Source organism: Leucoraja erinacea, chromosome 27 (genome assembly GCF_028641065.1).
Source record: "Leucoraja erinacea ecotype New England chromosome 27, Leri_hhj_1, whole genome shotgun sequence".
NCBI classification, from domain to species: Eukaryota; Metazoa; Chordata; class Chondrichthyes; order Rajiformes; family Rajidae; genus Leucoraja; species Leucoraja erinaceus.
Window position 1 is genome coordinate 16,443,171 of NC_073403.1, and position 20,228 is coordinate 16,463,398.

At 41.0% G+C, this 20,228-nt stretch overlaps 1 protein-coding gene across 2 annotated transcripts in view; it reads right to left on the reverse strand.

Annotated features, from left to right (window-relative positions):
- The window catches only part of LOC129710289 (breast cancer type 1 susceptibility protein homolog), a 72,002-nt gene that overhangs the window by 31,792 nt on the left and 19,982 nt on the right, over positions 1 to 20,228 (reverse strand). For both annotated transcript variants that reach the window (XM_055657181.1, XM_055657180.1), the window contains exons 7-10: positions 17,804 to 17,903; positions 16,155 to 16,203; positions 14,607 to 14,752; positions 4,373 to 7,969 (exon numbers count right to left, since the gene is read on the reverse strand). In XM_055657181.1, coding sequence (XP_055513156.1) covers positions 4,373 to 7,969; positions 14,607 to 14,752; positions 16,155 to 16,203; positions 17,804 to 17,903 — 3,892 coding nt within the window. The remainder of the gene's footprint in view (positions 1 to 4,372; positions 7,970 to 14,606; positions 14,753 to 16,154; positions 16,204 to 17,803; positions 17,904 to 20,228) is intronic.

Genomic DNA, 20,228 nt, shown 5'->3' on the forward strand with positions numbered 1-20,228 from the left:
GTGAAGGCAGAGATCAACTTAACCTGTCATTCTACACAGATAATGTGGGAATAAGGCCTGTTCCTATGCTGGTAGACAAAAGTGCTGGAGCAATTCAGCGGGTGCGGCAGCCTCTATGGAGCGAAGGAAATAGGCAATGTTTCGGGCTATCTGCAGCTCCTTCTTAAACAACTGTTCCTATGCTGTACTGTTCTGTGATCAATGATCTACAAGTTTGATTCATTTAAGCAGCGGCTTCATTTTAATGTGTTCAAGAAGGAATTCCAGATGCTGGAAAATTGAAGGTACACAAAAATGCTGGAGAAACTCAGCGGGTGCGGCAGCATCTATGGAGCGAAGGAAATAGGTAACGTTTTGTGCCAAAACCCTTCTTCAGACTGATATGGCTTCATTTTAATGTTCTGATGGAAGCTTGCTGACCTGGAACAATAACTCACATTTCCTCCGATGCACCCTAACATATTGAATTTTTCCCATAGTTCGTTTTTAATATCAGGATTTTCAAAAGCTGCAGTTTTTGCCGATTGTGTTGGTTTATTTTCTCACCTCCAGAATAAAACATTCCACGGTAATCTCCAATAAATAGGGTCACACAACACTGTTTAGGCAGCTAATAATTCTGATGTTATTCCCAGTTTCTCTTTAGACCAAGTTCGGTGGGAGAGAAAAGATGAAATAGTAGTTGCAGGTTTCATTCTGCTTTTCTCAGAACTGCTCATTCATTATCTGATGGAAATCCCCGAGCACTAAATCACATACATTTTTAATATTAGTGGCAATTACCTCTGAAATGAAAAAGTAAATCAAGGATGCATCGTGAATATGATCAGTTGCATCATGCTGATATGCCTATTACGTGCCAAAGGAGAAGGCATCAGTTAAATACCTTGTTGTCAGAGAGCTACACAGAATGGAACCCTAGCCCTTTGCATCTTGTCCATGACTCCAAATTGGTATACTGGGCGAGTCCCTTTTACCTGCATTTGGCCCATAGCCCCCTAAACTCTCACTATCCATATATATCTGTCCTAAGTGGAGCTAACATCATCAGAGTAGATATAGTTCTTCAGCCTGAAGAATGGTTTCAACCCGAAACGGCGCTCATTCCTTCTCTCCAGAGATGCTGCCTGTTCCGCTGAGTTACTCCAGCATTTTGTATCTATCTTATATCTGTCCAAATGTTTTCTAGAAATTGTAATCGTGTACGCTTCTACAGCTTCCTCTAGGGGCTAATTCCAGTTGCAGACTCCCACACAAAAAGTTGCCCAATGTCACTCTTAAATCTCTTCCCCTTCACCTAACGCGCATATCACCTATTTTTAGAATCTTCTACCCTGGGATAAAGTCTGAGTGTTTACTTTATCCGTGCCCATCATGATCTTACCGCTCCATAGGATCCCCCACCCCAGTCTCTTACACTCAAAAGAATAAAGACCCACGCTATAAACATCTCCTGACAACTCAATCCTGCAAGCACAGGCAAAATCCTGGTGAACCTCTTCTGCACTCTTTGCAACTTAAATGCATCGTCCTTTTAGTTAATACATCATAAAACAATGCAGCATCCAAATGCTAGCATGACCAGTTCCTTAAAACCCCCCCATCAAAATTGGAAACATTTATATTTATTTGACTATCATCTTACCCTCCTTCAAAATTCATTGTATTGTATTTATCGAAGGTCCCAGTGAGAAAGGACGCCCACCCACTAACACTGCTGCAGATGCCCAGTCAGATGTTTGGCTAGCTGTTCCACGATGGTGCTTGTTAGCATCTTTGAGAGGCTGCCAAAAGATCCAATGATCTGCGGTTTGGATTTTCCACTTTCCCAATTCTAACCACATTTGGGGAACAGCACGAGTGGATGGATCTCCAATGTCCAACCACACCAGCGGACACTGGTGACAAGTCAGCAAGGAATGATAAATGCCCGTTTTCAAGACTCTATGTTAACATATTTACAAGAGAGCAAAGATTGGAACACTAGGTAACATAAGAAAGAACAAGAAATACCACAGAAAATCAAACCGTTTATAAAACAATAGAATTTTGAAATATGTAGGAAGAAATGTGTAGGAAAGAACTGCTGATGCCGGTTTAAACCGGAGATGGACACAAAGTGCTGGAGCTCAGCAGGACAGGCAACATCTCTGGAGAGAAGGAATGGGTGGCGTTTCGGGTTGAGACCCGTCTTCAGACTTAAGAACCCTTCTTCAGCCTGAAGGGACTCCATCCAAAATGTCACTCACTCCTACTCTCCTGAGATGCTGCACATTGGGTCTATCTTAGAATTATGAAATAATTCAAAATAAAGACAAATGCTTTGACAAGCAGATGGTTGACACTGGGAATTACAGACCAGTTAGTCTAACATCGGTAGTGGGGAAACTGCTAGAGTCAGTTATTAAAGGTGGGATAGCAGCACATTTGGAAAGTGGTGAAATCATTGGACAAAGTCAGCATGGATTTATGAAAGGTAAATCATGTCTGACGAATCTTATAGAATTTTCGAGGATGTAACTAGTAGAGTGGATAAGGGAGAACCAGTGGATGTGTTATATCTGGACTTTCAGAAGGCTTTCAACAAGGTCCCACATAAGAGATTAGTATGCACAGTTAAAGCACACGGTATTGGGGGTTCAGCATGATGTGGATAGAGAACTGGCTGGCAGACAGGAAACTGGCTGGCAGACAGGAAGCAAAGAGTGGGAGTAAACGGGTCCTTTTCACAATGGCAGGCAGTGACTAGTGGGGTACCGCAAGGCTCGGTGCTGGGACCCGAGCAATTTACAATATATATTAATGATTTGGACGAGGGAATTGAATGCACCATCTCCAAGTTTGCGGATGACACGAAGCTGGGGGGGCAGTGTTAGCTGTGAGGAGGATGTTAGGAGGCTGCAAGGTGACTTGGATAGGTTGGGTGAGTGGGCAAATGCATGGCAGATGCAATATAATGTGGATAAATGTGAGGTTATCCACTTTGGTGGCAAAAACAGGAGACTATTATCTGAATGGTGGCCGATTAATAAAAGGGGAGATGCAACGAGACCTGGGTGTCATGGTACACCAGTCATTGAAAGTAGGCATGCAGGTGCAGCAGGCAGTGAAGAAAGCGAATGGTATGTTAGCATCAATAGCAAAAGGATTTGAGTATAGGAACAGGGAGGTTCTGCTGCAGTTGTACAGGGTCTTGGTGAGACCACACCTGGAGTATTGCGTACAGTTTTGGTCTCCTAATCTGAGGAAAGACATTCTTGCCATAGAGGGAGTACAGAGAAGGTTCACCAGACTGATTCCTGGGATGTCAGGACTTTCATATGAAGAAAGACTGGATATACTCGGCTTGTACTCGCTAGAATTTAGAAGATTGAGGGGGGATCTTATAGAAACTTACAAAATTCTTAAGGGGTTGGACAGGCTAGATGCAGGAAGATTGTTCCCGATGTTGGGGAAGTCCAGAACAAGGGGTCACAGTTTAAGGATAAGGTGGAAATCTTTTAGGACCGAGATGAGAAAAAAGAAATTCACACGGAGAGTGGTAAATCTCTGGAATTCTCTGCCACAGAAGGTAGTTGAGGCCAGTTCATTGGCTATATTTAAGAGGGAGTTAGATGTGGCCCTTGTGGCTAAGGGGATTAGTAGGTATGGAGAAAAGGCAGGTACGGGATACTGAGTTGGATGATCAGCCATGATCACATTGAATGGCGGTGCAGGCTCGAAGGGCCGAATGGCCTACTCCTGCACCTATTTTCTATGTTTGTTTGTTATGGTTCAAAGCTGGATGAGCATCAAAGATAACTTATAATATCATCAAAACAATTGTTTCACATAAAAATATATATTTCCAGTATTTTTAACAACCAACAGTGGTAGAGCAGTGGTTAAACCATTGGACTGCTACTGCGGACACCTGGACAACTAATCCTGAAAAAATGTTCAAATCCTATCATGGTAGCTGCAGAATTGAATTTCAGTTAATAATCTGATATTGTAAGAGTAATCAGTTTTCTAGGCTTTTTGCAGATTGCTGATTCCATGTGGGAACGCTGCAACTATGTAACCATATATCCAAAATTCTTGGTCATATTTCTGCCATCATTATTGGTTCTGACCGTTGCAATTCTTTTCATCACAAAATTGCCATAAGCAAAACACAAGGAGCTGGAAGAACTCATTGTGTCAGGCAGCACCCAGGAAAGGAATGGACAGTGGTTTCAGGTTGGGACATTTTCTTTCAGGCTCAGGATGCTGCCTGATCCACTGAGTTCCTCCAGCGCGTGTGATTTTCGCAGCATTCCAGCATCTACAATCTATTTTATCTACAGTTCAAACACTACCTTAAAGATATTTGACTCCCAAAATGACATACCTAAACGTTGTGGCTGCAGATAGGAAGCAGACGAACCTTTCCGAGTTTCTTCGATCTTTTCCTCCTGAATTTCAAGTGCAGACAAATTTAAAGCCTTTTTTTGTTTGCGAAGTGTCTTGTGGCTCACTTTTGGCTGTGGACTAGGATTGGGAGACGAACCATCAGAAGAAGAAAACAGGTCTGGAGATTCTTCCGATTCTTGGCTTGGGGAAAGGGATATATTTTGTGGACAATCTTTACCTTTGCTCTCATCCAATTTATTTACTTCAGTGAAAACTGTCTTTCTAATTTCTGTGTTATGATTTGGCAATGAAGTGTTTTGCACTTGGGAGGTTTTCAAAGACAGACAAGTTGTACTTAAGGGACTTTGCGACACTGACTGAGTTTTTGAACTCAACTTGTTGAATCCAAATAGCTGAAAACAAGGCAAGTCATCATCACTTGTTTCAGATTCTGAAGTTGATAATTTTACTGGTCGTTTCTTGCAGCCTCTCGCCCGACCTTGGGAAGAGTTTTGTAAGCTGCTGTTGAGTTCTGCAATTTCGTCATATAGTTTGAATTGTACCTGATCGTCTCTCACGTCACACTCACTTTGCAATTTATCCAGTTCATTCACTGCAATATTTTTCTGGAAACTTGGCTTTGCAGAATCAAAAAGCTCATCAGACGTTGCAAAAGTCATTTGCAAATTCTCACCAACTTTATTTCCTGCAATGTTGCTTTTGTTTGCATCAGAGTGCATAAATGGAGAATCAGCTAATTTAACCAATTTGCAGTCAGTAGTACCTTCTACATTATCAGGCACTTCATGTAATTCACTATTTTCATAAAATTCTCTTGTTTTTAGTAATTTATCTGATTCTCTTTCATGGTAAATATCTTTTTCAATTTCTACAACCTCTTCAATCTCGCCAGCTGAAAAACATTCAATCGCTGAATGGACATTGGATTCAAGTTCTAGATCTAAAACATTCTGCTGAACCTCTTGGTTAACAACAGTATCTTTAACTAGATTTGCAGCTTTAAGCCGAGAATTGTTGTTTGTGTTTCTATTTAGGAGCTCACCAGTTTGGCTTGATCTATCAGAATCAAATTCTTCTTTCTCCGTAGTAACCAAAGTACTACATTTTGATCCTTTTTTTCTAAGCTGCCTGTTCTTTCGCTTCCCCTTTGTCCTATTTGACAGAGGCACCATCTGCTGGCCATGCTCTGGAAGTACAGGAGGAAGAGGCAAAGATGCTGTTGGAGGAACAATTTCAACAGAATCTCGATCGGCCCTGTTCAGCTGCTGCAGACCATTATTTAATTCAGAAGAGCACTGCTTAGCTTTAACCTCATTGGACACCCGAGTTTCTTTGATCCCAGTTGTTTTATCCAAATTCAGTTTTCCAGTTTTTCGACGTGAAATAAAGTTTCTGTCATCCTTCCTATTTATTACAGCTCTTTTAATTGTGTCCTTAGACTTTCCGGACTGTGTCTGGGAAGTTGGAGATCCTCGGCACCCATCACCTACAGATTGGCAGCTTGTGGTTGGCAAAAGAATGAACGATTTCCGTTTTGCTCGCTTGAATGATTTTAGAAGCTGCTCAGTGTCCACTTCACTGTCTCCAGTAATTTCCTTTGCTCCAGTCAGCTTTGCTGTCATTTCCTCACCACTGTTTTCTTCATTGCTCATAGCTGCTATCCTTGAATTATTTTCAGATATAAACGTTGTATCATTTGAGCTCAACTTTCCCACTTCTGCACAACTGGAACGGACATTCTGAGCACCATGTTCTCTCTCGGGAACTAGCTGTGCTGCTAGTAACAACACACTGGTCTCCGAGCCGGAATCTTGTGAAGCTATTGGGAAAGGGGAATGATCACGGGACAGTGGATGTTCGGCTAGCAGTGCAGCATTACCAGTCTCCTCTGTCTTATTGCAGTCTCTTGATTGCCTCTCCTTGTCACCTGATAATCCATGTGCAGCCCCATCTTCAAGTTCCTCCACCACACATTTTCCACAAGATGTCAAGTTTTCATTTGAACAATTAGCATTGGATAACTGCTCATTGCAGTCTTGAGCTATAATATCCTCCATAGTTAAGCTTTCAGTTTCTGCACACACCATGCCAGTATCAATGTTTTCCACATTCTGAACTGAAGGTGCAATATCTACTCCAGTCCCAAGCGGTGAATGCAACCTGGTCGGTTCAGGTGTCTTTTTGCCTTCCATGACTATCTTTTCATCCAGAAGCTTCAGCCTGCTGCTTCGTCTGGTAGTCCTTACTTCTGGTTCTGTTTTCACAGTTCCTGCACTACTGGGAAAACTGTCAATCTTGTTTTCATTCATATCTGTATGGCTGCTTCTGGGACTTGCTCTTGCAAGCTGGTTGACTAACTGCAAAGGTTTTGTTCTTTTTTTGGCCTGTTTTGTCGACAGCTTTTTCCCTTTTTTACCCAAAACTTTGTTGGTGTTTTTCTTGTCTTCAGCATCAGTCTTGCCCAATTCCAAATCAGGCTGTTGCTGGTTTTGCTTGCAGACTTCCTCCAAATATTCAGTTTCCACCGTCTCATCACAAACAGCTTCCTTTGGAATGGGGGCAATGGGCTTGCCCTCCTGTATACTATCTGATGATTTTTCTATCATCTCTTCATGTGCCTCAATTTCAGTGTCCTGAGGTACAAGAACATGTTCCTGATCAATTTTGGTGTTTGAATTCCAAACGCCAACAGGATAACCTTCATCATTAATTGACGTCTTTATAAAGTCTTCAGGATGTAGCCCATTGCTTCTCGTTTTTCCCTTTTGCGTTTTATTAGAACTAATCTCATGGACAGGTTCCTTATCGGACAGTAAATCATCACTTTTGCCTGCAGATCTAAAATTCCAGTTTATGGGGGCACTTTTTCTTTTGTCTCTCTTATAGGTTTTCCCAAATACTTTGTTTTTAATATCAATTGCCAATGCTTTTGTTACTTCTTTGTCCTTTTTTAAAGGTGATGCAAGATGGTCATACTCCACTTTTTCAGTCTCAGCTGAACTGGAAGCTTCCTCACAAGAGGCAAGGCAGCTCTCTTTTTCTGCTAAAGAATCTGAATCAGTGTTCTGGTCACATGGATTAGAGTCAACACCAAGCCTTGCCACCTCATCAACATTAATTTTGGATAACCATTCACTGACTTTCTTCAGAATTCTCTGGCTTTTTCGCTTGGATACTTTTAGAACTGATGAATTATTAGAGTCATTCCCATTTAAATGAAAATCAATTTTATCTCCACCTATCCAATTAGAATCTTTTTGGTTCTGGTTATCTAACATTTCCAAGTCCTTTTTCAACACATTGTTCTCAGAAGACAATGGCACCAGACTGTCAGTGAAGAGCTCCTTTCCATCGCTGCGACTTTCTGGGTTCACCATTTTTATAGCATGCTTCACAATTTTTTCATTGACTTTGTCAACCGGAGACCCAAGCAGCTCTCTCGGCGCCTCTGGGCTGCAGAAGCTACTCTCAGATTTGTTGCCCGTCATTTGTTTTATTCCTGCCTCAGATTCAGTCGCACAGGAATAATCACCAGCATCAGTGTTTGCAGTCTCTTCTGACACTTCATTATCATCTACAAATTAAAGAAATTTTCAAACACAATCACTAAGGATTAGCTTTGATTGGCATTTTGGTTTTTAATATCTTACTTGTGTATGCTTATCCTTTAAATCAAATTCAAAACCTCAGACAATATTTTCCTCTTTCAGCAGTAAAACAAAACTCGAAAGTAATCTGCCAGTTCTCATCTTGGCAAATATTATCTTAATTTGATGATAGAAATTATAAAGATCACCGTTTTCAAATGATCACACATGGAGGATTAGTGCTAACTGAGAGCTTGGCACCTACAGTGCCCTCCATAATGTTTAAGACATAGACCCATCATTTATTTATTTGCCTCGGTACTCCACAATTTGAAATTTGTAATAGAAAAATGTGGTTAAAGCACAGTCAGATTTTTTTAAAGGGTATTTTTATACATTTTGGTTTCACCATGTAGAAATGACAGCTGTGTTTATACATGGACCCTCCATTTCAGGGCACGATAATGTTTGGGACACGTGGCTTCATGGGCATTTGTAATTGCTCAGGTGTGTTTAAATGCCTCCTTAAGGGCCTGTCCCACTATACGAGTGAATTCAAGGGTTCTCCCGAGTTTCCCCTGATTCGAACTCGGAGTATTACAGTAATAGCCGCTCATAGGTACTTGGGACTCTCGTGGACATTTTTCAACATGTTGAAAAAACTTCACGAGCTTACTGCGTTTCCCGAGTACCTGCCGTTAGTGTTATGAGCCACTAAGAGACGCCCCGAGCTCCGACGTACCTGCTACGTACTTACCACAAGTTTGATTTTTTTTTTTTTTTACTCGAGAGAGCTCTTGGGTAAACTAGTATAGTGGGACAGGCCCTATAATGCAGGTATAAGGGAGCTTTCAGCACCTAATCTTTCCCCCAGTCTTTCCATCACCTTTAGAAACTTTGATTGCTTTTTATCAACATGAGGACCAAAGTTGTGCCTATGTAAGTCAAAGAAGCCATTATGAGACTGGGAAACAAGAATAAAACTATTAGAGACATCAGCCAAACCTTAGGCTTACCAAAATCAATGTTTGGAACATCATTAAGAAGAAAGAGAACACTGGTGAGCTTACTAATCGCAAAGGGACTGGCAGGCCAAGGAAGACCTCCACAGCTGATGATGGAAGAATTCTCTCTATAATAAATAAAAATCCCCAAACACCTGTCCAACAGATCAGAAACACTCTTCCGGAGTCAGGTGGGGATTTGTCAGTAACCACTGTCCACAGAAGACTTCATGGACAGGAGTGCAGAGGCTACACTGCAAGATGCAAACCACTGGGTAGCCGCAAAAACAGAATGGTCAGGTTAGTTTGCCAAGAAGTACTTAAAAGAGCAATGTTTAAGAAAGAACTGCAGATGCTGGAAAAATAGAAGGTAGACAAAAATGCTGTAGAAACTCAGTGAGGCAGCATTTATGGAGCAAAGTCTGAGGAAGGATCTCGACCTGAAACATCACCTATTTCTTCACTCCATAAATGCTGCTTCACCCACTGAGTTTCTTTAGCATTTTTGTCTACCTACTTAAAAGAGTAACCACAGTTCTGGAAAAAGGTCTTGTGGACAGATGAGATAAAGATTAACAGAGAAGGAACTGCCCAAGATCCAAAGCATACCACCCATCTGTGAAACACGGTGGTGGGGTGTGTTATGGCCTGGGCATGTATGGCTGCTGAAGGTACTGGCTCACTTATCGTCATTGATGATACAACTGCTTATGGTAGTAGCATAATGAATTCCGAAGTGTATAAACACATCCTATCTGCTCAAGTTCTAGCAAATGCCTCAAAACTCATTGGCCGGCGGTTCATTCTACAGTAAGACAATGATCGCAAACATATTGCTAAAGCAACAAAGGAGTTTTTCAAAGCTAAAAAATGGTCAATTCTTGAGTGGCCAAATCAATCACCCAATCTGAACCCAATTGAGCATGCCTTTTATATGCTGAAGAGAAAACCTAAAGGGGACGTCCCCAAAACAAGCATGAGCTAAAGATGGCTGCAATACAGGCCTGGCAGAGCATCACCCAGCAACTGATGATGTCCATGAATCGCAGACTTCAAGCAGTCATTGCGTGCAAAGGACATGCAACAAAATACTAAACATGACTATTTTCATTTACATGACATTGCGGTGTCCCAAACATTATGGTGCCCTGAAATGTGGGGACTGTATAAACACTGCATTAATTTCTACATGGTGAAACCAAAATGTATAAAAATGGCCTTTATTAAAATCTGACAATGTGCTCTTTAACCACATGTGACTTTTTCTAATACAAATCTCAAATTGTGGAGAACAGAGACAAATAAATAAATGATGGGTTATTATCCCAAACATTATGGAGGGCACTGTATAATAAATAGAATGTCTTGATACAGAAATCCTTTAGTCTAGCTATTTGAGTTCAGCCATACAAATTTAATCAGTCATTACCTGTAACACTTAAATCTGTAATTATTATTTCATCAAGTGCTTTTTGTGGATGAAACATTTTGTTGTAATAAACATCTCTTGACAGGGATTTTTATAAGCTACTGAAAACTCACCTCTGCTTTTGCTACCTTCAGGTTAGATGGATATTTGTATCCCATCCTCCACAAAATCCAACCTATTTAACATTCCAGCATTTAATTTTCTTTGTTTCATGCTACTTCCCCCTTGCCAATTATTATAAACCTCAAAGATCCAGTGGGTTTTTTCATGGTCCATAATCCTCACCCAATTTTTGGGATCCTTCATAGGCATTTTGCACGATTCCCATGTGTTGCACCTGCTGATGACGTGGTTATCCTAGCCTTTATGTAATCTTTTGTTCCACTTCCCTCTTTAGTCTGTTCTTTCCTTGGCATAGCTTTGTGCTATCTTCGTCCTATTCTATGCAATGTTCCAGCCTTGCCAACTCACCAGTTTTCAAGAAATCTTTTAAACTTAAGTTATGCAACATTTGGGAGTGCAGAGAAGGTTCACCAGACTGATTCCTGGGATGTCAGGACTGCCTTATGAAGAAAGACTGGATATACTTGGTTTATACTCTCTAGAATTTAGGAGATTGAGAGGGGATCTTATAGAAACTTACAAAATTCTTAAGGGGTTGGACAGGCTAGATGCAGGAAGATTGTTCCCGATGTTAGGGAAGTCCAGGACAAGGGGTCACAGCTTAAGGATAAGGGGGAAATCTTTTAAACTTTTTTCACACAGTGGTGACGCTGGAACTCTGCCACAGAGGGTTTGAGGAAGTTCATTGCATATTTAAGAGCAAGTTAGTCAGTGGCAAATCTATATTTGAAAAAAAATTAACTTCTACCTCTCGTGCGTGGTCTGTTGATGCGAGCGATTTTATTTTTTAATAAACGAGTTTGGTATTCTGAAAAACGCAAGGAATCATGGGATTTGTCAAAGGTCATTTTGAGTTTGGTATTCTGAAAAACGCAAGGAATCATGGGATTTGTCAAAGGTCATTTGTGATAAAGAAAAAGCGAATGAAGGCTGGCTGTATAAACTGTGTATAAATTGTTAACTATTCTACCAGTGAATTAATCTAGAATTCTGTCAACTCAATAGCTTCCTTTCTTGTTCTGCTGTTCACACACTACTTAGTCCCAGTTTTAGTTCAGTTCATTAATCTGCAATTATGAGATATTCAAAAAGTTAAATAATTTATTATGTTCGTTTAATCGTTAATGTGTTTGCCACTGGAATAAGAAAACATTACTTGCGTTTGAAACATTTTCTTATCTTTAGTCATAATTTATGTGTAAAAACATATTTAATCTGAGGAACGGGGGTGCCAGGTAGCGGGAGAGCGGGGTGTAACCGCGAGAGAGGGCGCAGATGCGAGTGGGAGACAGGGTGTGAGACTGGACCGGCGGAGAGACATTCTCGGCAGCTGAGCTGCTGCGTTTGTACCGACCTGCGTTTAATTCGTGGTCAGGATCGAACCCGGGTCTCCGGCGCTGCAAGCGCTGTTTAATTGCTACTGGACCATCCCCTCCCAAGTGTCCCATCCCTGTCTGGGGGTGGCCGGAGATGTTTGGGGTGACCCTGGAATGACAGACACTGGCCCGGACCAGTGGCGGCCCCAGACTTACAGCTAGCGCGGAGAAGAAGCGCCAACTCCAGCTCAACTCTGCTCCAACTCCCGAGGAACCCGTTCCCCGACGGGCCGGGGACCGTCAGCTGCACCTCTCGCCTTAAACAGTGGCCGTCGGTTAACCCCCTCTGTGCCGGCGAAAAACGAGCATCAGACATCAACTGGGATACACACAAAATGCTGGAGTAACTCAGCGGGACAGGCGGCATCTTTGGAGAAAAGGAATAGATGATGTTTCTGGTCGAGACCCTTCTCCAGAGATGTTGCCTGACCCGCTGAGTTACTGCAGCATTTTGTGTGTATCCTCGTTGATGACTGGTCTTTCTCACAACATGCCTGGCCACCCAACTTTCTAACAACAAGAAGCATGGATAAAGTACTCATAATCTCTTCATTCAAATGAGTGGCAAATACCGGGGCCCCAACGTTGATCACTGGAGCACCCATCTAGTGACAACATCCTAACTGCAAAATGACCCTACTCCATTAACCAATCCGCAATCCACGTTTTGTTGCCACATTTAATGCAAATGGGGATTCATGTTGTTTAATAATTCTTTAAGCAGCGTATTAAAGATCCTCTGAAAGTCAAAATTTATCTTATCCAAGGTTCCTGACTGATTTAGTTTATCACCATCCATTTTGCTACCTTGCCTTATCCCCCAAATCAAATGTTTAAAGCCACATGCAATCAAAATTATGCCAAATAAGCTTTTGCTGGATTTATACATTTGGGGATCACAGGAATTTGGGAGATTTCAATAAGAATAATAAAGAAGTTTTAGATCCAACATTAGAGCCTACACATAATCAATATTTCTATATTTTTGAGTGTTATTGTTCAGACCAATTCCAAAATTTAAAAACAGAAAACCTGAGCAATTGGCCTTGTAGCATGCTTTCTACAAAAATAAGCCCAAGTAATTGGTCATCATTTCAAAAAGGAACTGATTAATGTCCTTAAAAAAACCCCAAAAAAAGATTAAGTTTGTAAATTATCACCCTGGCCCTTGAAGTTAATTAAACAAAATTCTACATAACATCAATCAATACATGGCTCAATGATCCCAGGTACTTTTGTACAATATTGATCAGAATGTGGCTATCAAAGAAACATTAGAAAGAGGTAGTTATGTACATTACAATGACACTAGTGCAGCCGCCAGTAAATTCTGAAGACAATTTATATTCTCTCTTTCTTAAACTTTAATCAATTTCCCCAATCAACTTAAATCAAGAGCATGTTCAATAGCAGAAACTATTTCCACCAAAAAGATGCAGGAATGGAGCAAATTCTGGCGATCTTAGAACTAGCAGAAAGGTATAATTAATCAATGCAAGCCAAATGTTGTCTGAGGAATTAGTGGCTCCCAATAAAAAGGGGGAAAAAAATGGGTGCTTGGGCAAAATAAATGGTAGGCATATACATGTCCATAGGTAAAACTAATTCTTCTTATATTCTATTCCTTTATTTTGGAAAACAAGAAACCTCAATGTTATTTAGTACTAAAAGAAAATATCACTTTAACTGGCACTTCTGTTAGAATTGTGCCTCTGGCTTCTCATTCTTCGTAGCACTTCGCATTTCTCAGCAATAAATCTTATACTCTTATAAATAAATCTTATATTTTTTTTTCTTCCTCAGTTGCTGTCTGACCTGCCGAATGTTTCCAGCATTTCCTGTTGTTGTTTTGCATTTCCAATTTGGCAGTTTTTGAAAATTTTGATTCATTCAGCTTATCTTCCTGAAGTCGTTTACTAATATGCTCATCCTCATTATCATTCGATAGGAATAAGTGTGCATGCAGCTCACCAACAATGTTTTGTACACTCCAGTTAATGAACACAGAGTAAACCCAAAACTCAGCTTGGCTCATTTTGAATTTTGTCTGATCCCATCTAAAATGTTCATGTTCTTATTCTGGTGCCACTTAGCTCCTCCAATCCTTTTTTGTCTCCCTTTTTTTGCTACCCTCCATCAACCATACCGCTGGAAAATAAACTTCCCCTCAAAACAACCGTAAACAACCCACGTGGACACAATTCCCAGGTCTGCTGAGGTGCAAACCGATTTGTCTGTACGGATCCTGAACTTTTATAGATGGATCATACAGCATCTAACAAAATAAAAGATTCTTTAGTGAAATCAGATCCAATATCCTCCCTTGGACAGGTTTTGATCACTTATCAAGATCAGGGAGATCGTCATTTCTTTCTTACTGTAGCCATTTTGTCCTGGGAAAATTAAAAAATCGGGTTTATTCATCTTCCATAGAACATTCTGTGGCTTTATGTAGGTGGGAACTACAGGAGACATGGAGCGAATGGAAGGACCTTTTAACATGATTATTTCAGGAATGAGTAAAAGTCAACCAAGGATATGAACAAGAAGTGTCTTTATAGTTAACAACCATAGTGATCTAATTCCCAAACTTAAATCACAACTGTTTATTGATTCACCATGTTATTAAACTTACTTCATTGTGCAAAAATAATTAAAAGTATGAAGTGTTGTCAATATAGACATAACATACCCATTTCTGATGAAAGTTCCTCCAACACTGGTTTAGATACTTCTGATTTATTTTCCTCGATATACTTTTCATCATTGTCACATTGATCTGATTTCTCTTCTTCAAGAGTGGCTTTCTTATTCACAGTATTTTGCTGCAGTGTTAACCTATGGAAGAAACCAGAATTAAAACCCTTCCTTTTCTGCAGAGATGCTGTCTGACCCGCAGAGGTACTCCAGCTATTTGTGTCTATCTCCAGAATTATAACGATGGATTTCAGTCGTCATTTAATTCATTTTTCCAATGACTATTTTAAAGAGGAATGATTTGGAAAGAACATCTTATCCATACAGATTTAAAAATAAATAAATAAATAAACACACCCATTGGAGGTGAACCAGAATGACCAATAATTGGTATAGAAGTGTGGTACCCAAAAATACAAACATCTTTTATATGTATGTGTTTAAGAAGGAACTGCAGATGCTGGAAAATCGAAGGTACACAAAAAATTTGGAGAAACTCAGCGGGTGCAGCAGCATCTATGGAGCGAAGGAAATAGGCAACGTTTCGGGCCAAAACCCTTCTTCAGACTGATCGGGGGTGGGGGGGTGGGGACAAGAAAGGAAAAAGGAGGAGGAGCCCGAAGGCTGAGGGATGGGAGGAGACAGCAGGGGGACTGAGGAAGGGGAGGAGATAGCAAGGACTAACAAAATTGGGAGAATTCGATGTTCATGCCCCCAGGATGCAGACTCCCCAAGCGGAATATGAGGTGCTGTTCCTCCAATTTTCCGGTGCTGCTCGCTGTGGCCATGGAGGAGACCCAGGACAGAGAGGTCAGAGACAGAGTGGGAGGGGGAGTTGAAGTGCTGAGCCACCGGGAGGTCAGCTTGGTTATTGCGGACCGAGCGGAGGTGTTCAGTGAAACGATCGCCCAACCTCCGCTTAGTCTCACCGATATAGATCTGCTGACATCTAGAGCAGCGGATGCAATAGATGAGGTTGGAGGAGATGCAGGTAAACCTCTGTCGCACCTGGAACGACTGCTTGGGTCCTTGAACGGAGTCGAGAGGGGAGGTAAAGGGACGTGTTGCATCTCTTTTATATTGTTTTATGTTGCATTTCTTTTATACGTATACCTTGTTAAAATGCAAGATTTATAATTATTTTATTGCACTGATCATTTTTTTTGACCATGCAAGAAATGGTCATTTGATTACCCCCATCCCGGATTTTATTTTCGTAAATTTCACTTTTGAAACGGCTACATGCTCAAAACTACCATTATACGTTAAGTTGAAACTAATCCTCAAAATCGCAAATAGATGACACTCAGTGAAACCCAACTGCAAACGAATATAAATTCCCATAGAAAACTATTAATTTCAAGCATTCAATTCAGGCAACAAGCCTCTAAAATCAACTCTCAATAAGAAAATTTTGTGAATTTATTTCTCACAACAATTTCTAATTTATGGCTGATTGCCCACTAACACACTCCAACAAAACAATGCCATAAACTAGTCAGGATACATTTACACAACTCCTTATCCGTGTAGATTCACTTACCTTTCCTTAATATGTACTCTAAACAAAGATTCCTCAGAAGAATCTGAATCTGTAATACAAAAGACAAATACTAAACACAAAACGAAATAACCTTCGTCATTCCAATAACAACATACATCAAATTTAAGTTGTACTCTAGCATTGAACGCATATTCAAATCTAACATTAAAAAGTAATATACAACTAGTATGAATAACTACCATGCAAAATAAAACACTGCTCCATCTGCTGTGCAGGGAGAAGCAAGGTGCTACCGCTGTAGAGATCTGGGTTCAATCCCAACCTCCTGGTACTTTGTGTATGAAGTTTGCACATTCTCCCTATGGCCAAAGATAGACACCAAAAGCTGGAGTAACTCAGCGGGACAAGCAGCTGTACCTCCTCCCTCAACTGTGTCAAGGGACCCCGACAGTCAATTCAGGTTAGGCAGAGGTTCACTTGCATCTCCTCCAACCTCATCTACTGTATCCGTTGTTCAAGATGTGGACTCTTATACATCGGTGAGGCCAAACGCAGACTGGGCGATCGTTTCGCGGAACACCTTCGCACAGCCCACGTGAACAAACCTGATCTCCCGGTTGCTGGACACTTTAATTCTACTTCCCATTCCTGCACAGACCTTTCTGTCCCCGGTCTCCTCCATTGTCAGAGTGAGGCTAAACGCAAATTGGACCAACAGCTTCTCATATTTCGGTTGGGCAGCTTGCAGCCCAGTGGTATATTGATTTTTCTCACTTCAGGTAGCATTCCCTCTCTCTCTAACCTTCCCCCAACCAAGTCGCACAAGCTTCTCATTTTCACCCTATAGCTTACCCGTTTCCTTTATCATCATTATTTTTGCAAATCTTTCATTCATTGTTCTTTATCTCCCCACATCACCGTTTATATCACTTGTTTCCTTATTGCTAACCAGTCTGAAGAAGGGTCTCGACCCAAAACATCACCCATTCCTTCTCCCCAGAGATGCTGCCTGTCCCACTGAGTTACTCCAGCCTTTTGTGTCTATCTTTGGTTTAAAGCAGCATCTGCAGTTCCTTCTTACACATTCTCCCTATGGCCACTTGGTTACTACTTTGTGCTGCAGTTTTCCCCCACATCTAAAAAAAAAAGCGTTGCTAGATTAATTGACCACCATTAGCCTGTAACGGGCAGAATTAAAAGAGTAGTTGGGAGTGCAAAAAATATAGATTGTAGGAAAATAAGGGAGGGACAGGATTGCTTTCCATGCTAACATGGACACAATGAGTCGAATGGCTCTCTAGGTCATAAGGAAAGACAGATTCCTTGCTGTACCCAAGAGAAACAGGAAAGTACCCCCAAGCCAACAAACAAACAGCAATTATGTCCTCTAGCAAACTGCAATTATGCAAGTTGCCAGTTCATTCATTTGTAAACTGATTACGTTTAGTGAAACATTTGCTTTATGACTCACATCAGTGTAGCAAAGGAACTCTTTGAGCATCAGAGCATACACATGCATTAAGGAAAAGCCACTGGCAGCAGGTTTGAGATTGTTGAAATTTAATGCCACAACATTTTTTACCTCCAGATCAAGTTGAAAGAGATGGGGATCCAGCGACATAGTCAAATAGACAATAGAGAATAAACTGCATGGGAAAAAAAATCATGCTGATCTTTAAAATGCTTACCAATCTCAACATAAACAGGTTCAGCATCTATTTTCTGCTTTTTATTTCTTGTAGAAACTCTTCTGACAACATCTGTCAAAGGACGTCCAGTGCAATCATTCTGTATGAGAGAGCAGTTATTTCAGTATTTCTTTATGTAATATAATTAAGAAGTTGTGAAGTTGTGTATGATACAGCTATTTCCTGGTAAACAATCATAATTATGATGTTAAACCTGCAGTGATTACATCACAATGATTGGTATTCCTGGTAAATATCATTTAAAGTCCACTGGCTGGTGTCTGGTGTAATACCCGTTAGTCAGAAATCAAGTAAATAAATCATCTCCAAACACCAAAAGGTACCAATACAAGAAATACATAGTAGACATTGCAAAGCTATGGTTTCAATTCAGTTTTCAAAATACCCTCATTGAGACACAAGAAATGTACATTAAAAACTGATGAAATGCAAATCAGTTGACATGGGGTTGTGACTGAACAGCATTTAAAAATATAATTGATTAAAAGAAAAAAAAAGAAAAATTGATCAGCAAGTGCCAAAAATGTTGGGAATTTCACCACTTAAACAGTAAAAAGCAAAGCCTGTATAAAACAATCTCACTACCTGTGACAAAGGATATATGTAAAATAAGTTTTCATGAGAAAACAACAAAAAAGTCCTCAAATATAATGGCACAGAAATTACAGGGGAAAAGACAAGCTCATGGTATCTACCATTCACAAAAAAAGGGAGGCTCTGACCTCCCTTCCATCGAGGGGATCTATCGCAGTCGCTGCCTCAAAAGGCTGGCAGTATCATCAAGGACCCACAGCATCCTGGCCACACACTCATCTCCCCGCTACCTTCAGGTAGAAGGTACAGGAGCCCAGAAGACTGCAACGACCAGGTTCAGGAATAGCTACTTCCCCACAGCCATCAGGCTATTAAACTTGGCTCGGACAAAACTCTGAACATTAATAGCCCATTATTTGTTATTTGCACTTTATCAGTTTATTTATCATGTGTGTATATATATTTATATAATGGTATATGAACACACTGATCTGTTCTTTAGTCACGTCTACTATGTTCTGTTGTGCTGAAGCAAAGCAAGAATTTCATTGTCCTATCAGGGGCACATGACAATAAACTCTCTTGAATCTTGAATCAATAAAAGTGTGCCTTGTGAGATAAGTAAAAGATACACTGAGACTTGCTTGATGACAGACAAACAGCCTATTGGAAACATCATCACACGGAAGAGATAGCGTTTTTTTTTTAAATTTACACTTTGTTTTTGAAATCAATCTTTATCATTTAGAATAATTCAGTAGTAAAATAGATGTTTGAATGCTAAAGTTGTCAAATTGGTTGCATTGCAGATTATGAGTAACCCAATACAGATAACCCTAAATATAACGGCCCACCCCGGGGGTGGAGCGATGGTCTCCATTATTGTCGGTTGTCCACAATAGCTGATTAAGGGGGTAATTTTTTCAGTGTATAGATTTCTGTTGTAAAACTTGATTTCTCTCGTCTATTTTGTGCTAAGAGCACGTCGAGAATGTTGTTTCAAGACTGTTGCATTTAGTGTTAGTTTATTTCACACTATACACTACTGCTAACATGACACCAAATGAACTTTTGTACCATATAGAAATTGCCTCGTTAGTGTTTACTGCCATCATCCTAATCTAGAACCTTCAGTGGCTTTGTACCACTTTTAGCTGTTTCTATTAGTTCTTAAAGGTAATTTTGTGCTAATATAATTTGCTAACCCTTGAGAGTTCTTTATACAGGACCATAGCCTTAAGCTCCTGTCCCACTTGAGTGTCCTTGGCATGCTAATTACGCGACATCGTGGTCGCGTTAAGGCGCGACGGTCCCGCGAAGGTCACGCGCGACTTCATGCGTCTGCACAGCCGTCTGGAACTCTTGACGTCATTTGCAGATGGACACAAAATGCAGGAGTAACTCAGCGGGACCGGCAGCATCTCTGGAGAGAAGCAATGGGTGATGTTTCGGGTTGAGACTCTTCTTCAGTCTGAAAGAAGGGCCTTGACCCAAAACGTCACCCATTCCTTCTCTCCAGAGATGCTGCCGGTCCCGCTGAGTTACTCCTGCATTTTGCGTCTATCTTCAATTTTCTTGGCCCCGCTCTGGGAGTAGAACTGGGGGCGGATCCGGACCGCAACGGCCGTGAGCCACAGGCCGAGCTCAGCGATCGGTTTGCCTGCTTCTGCTGCTGTTGGTGGTGAGACGTTGCGTCGCGCCAGGGTCTTGGGCCTGTCCCACTTTGGCCGTCAGTTACACGACAGGCCGGTGGCGTGCGAAGATTTTGTTTGCTACAAATTTTCGGAGCGCCGTGCGGTACCGCACACAAACTCAATACCCCTCCGCGCTTCATAGTGGGACAGATGCCCGTGCGCCTCAACACAACGAC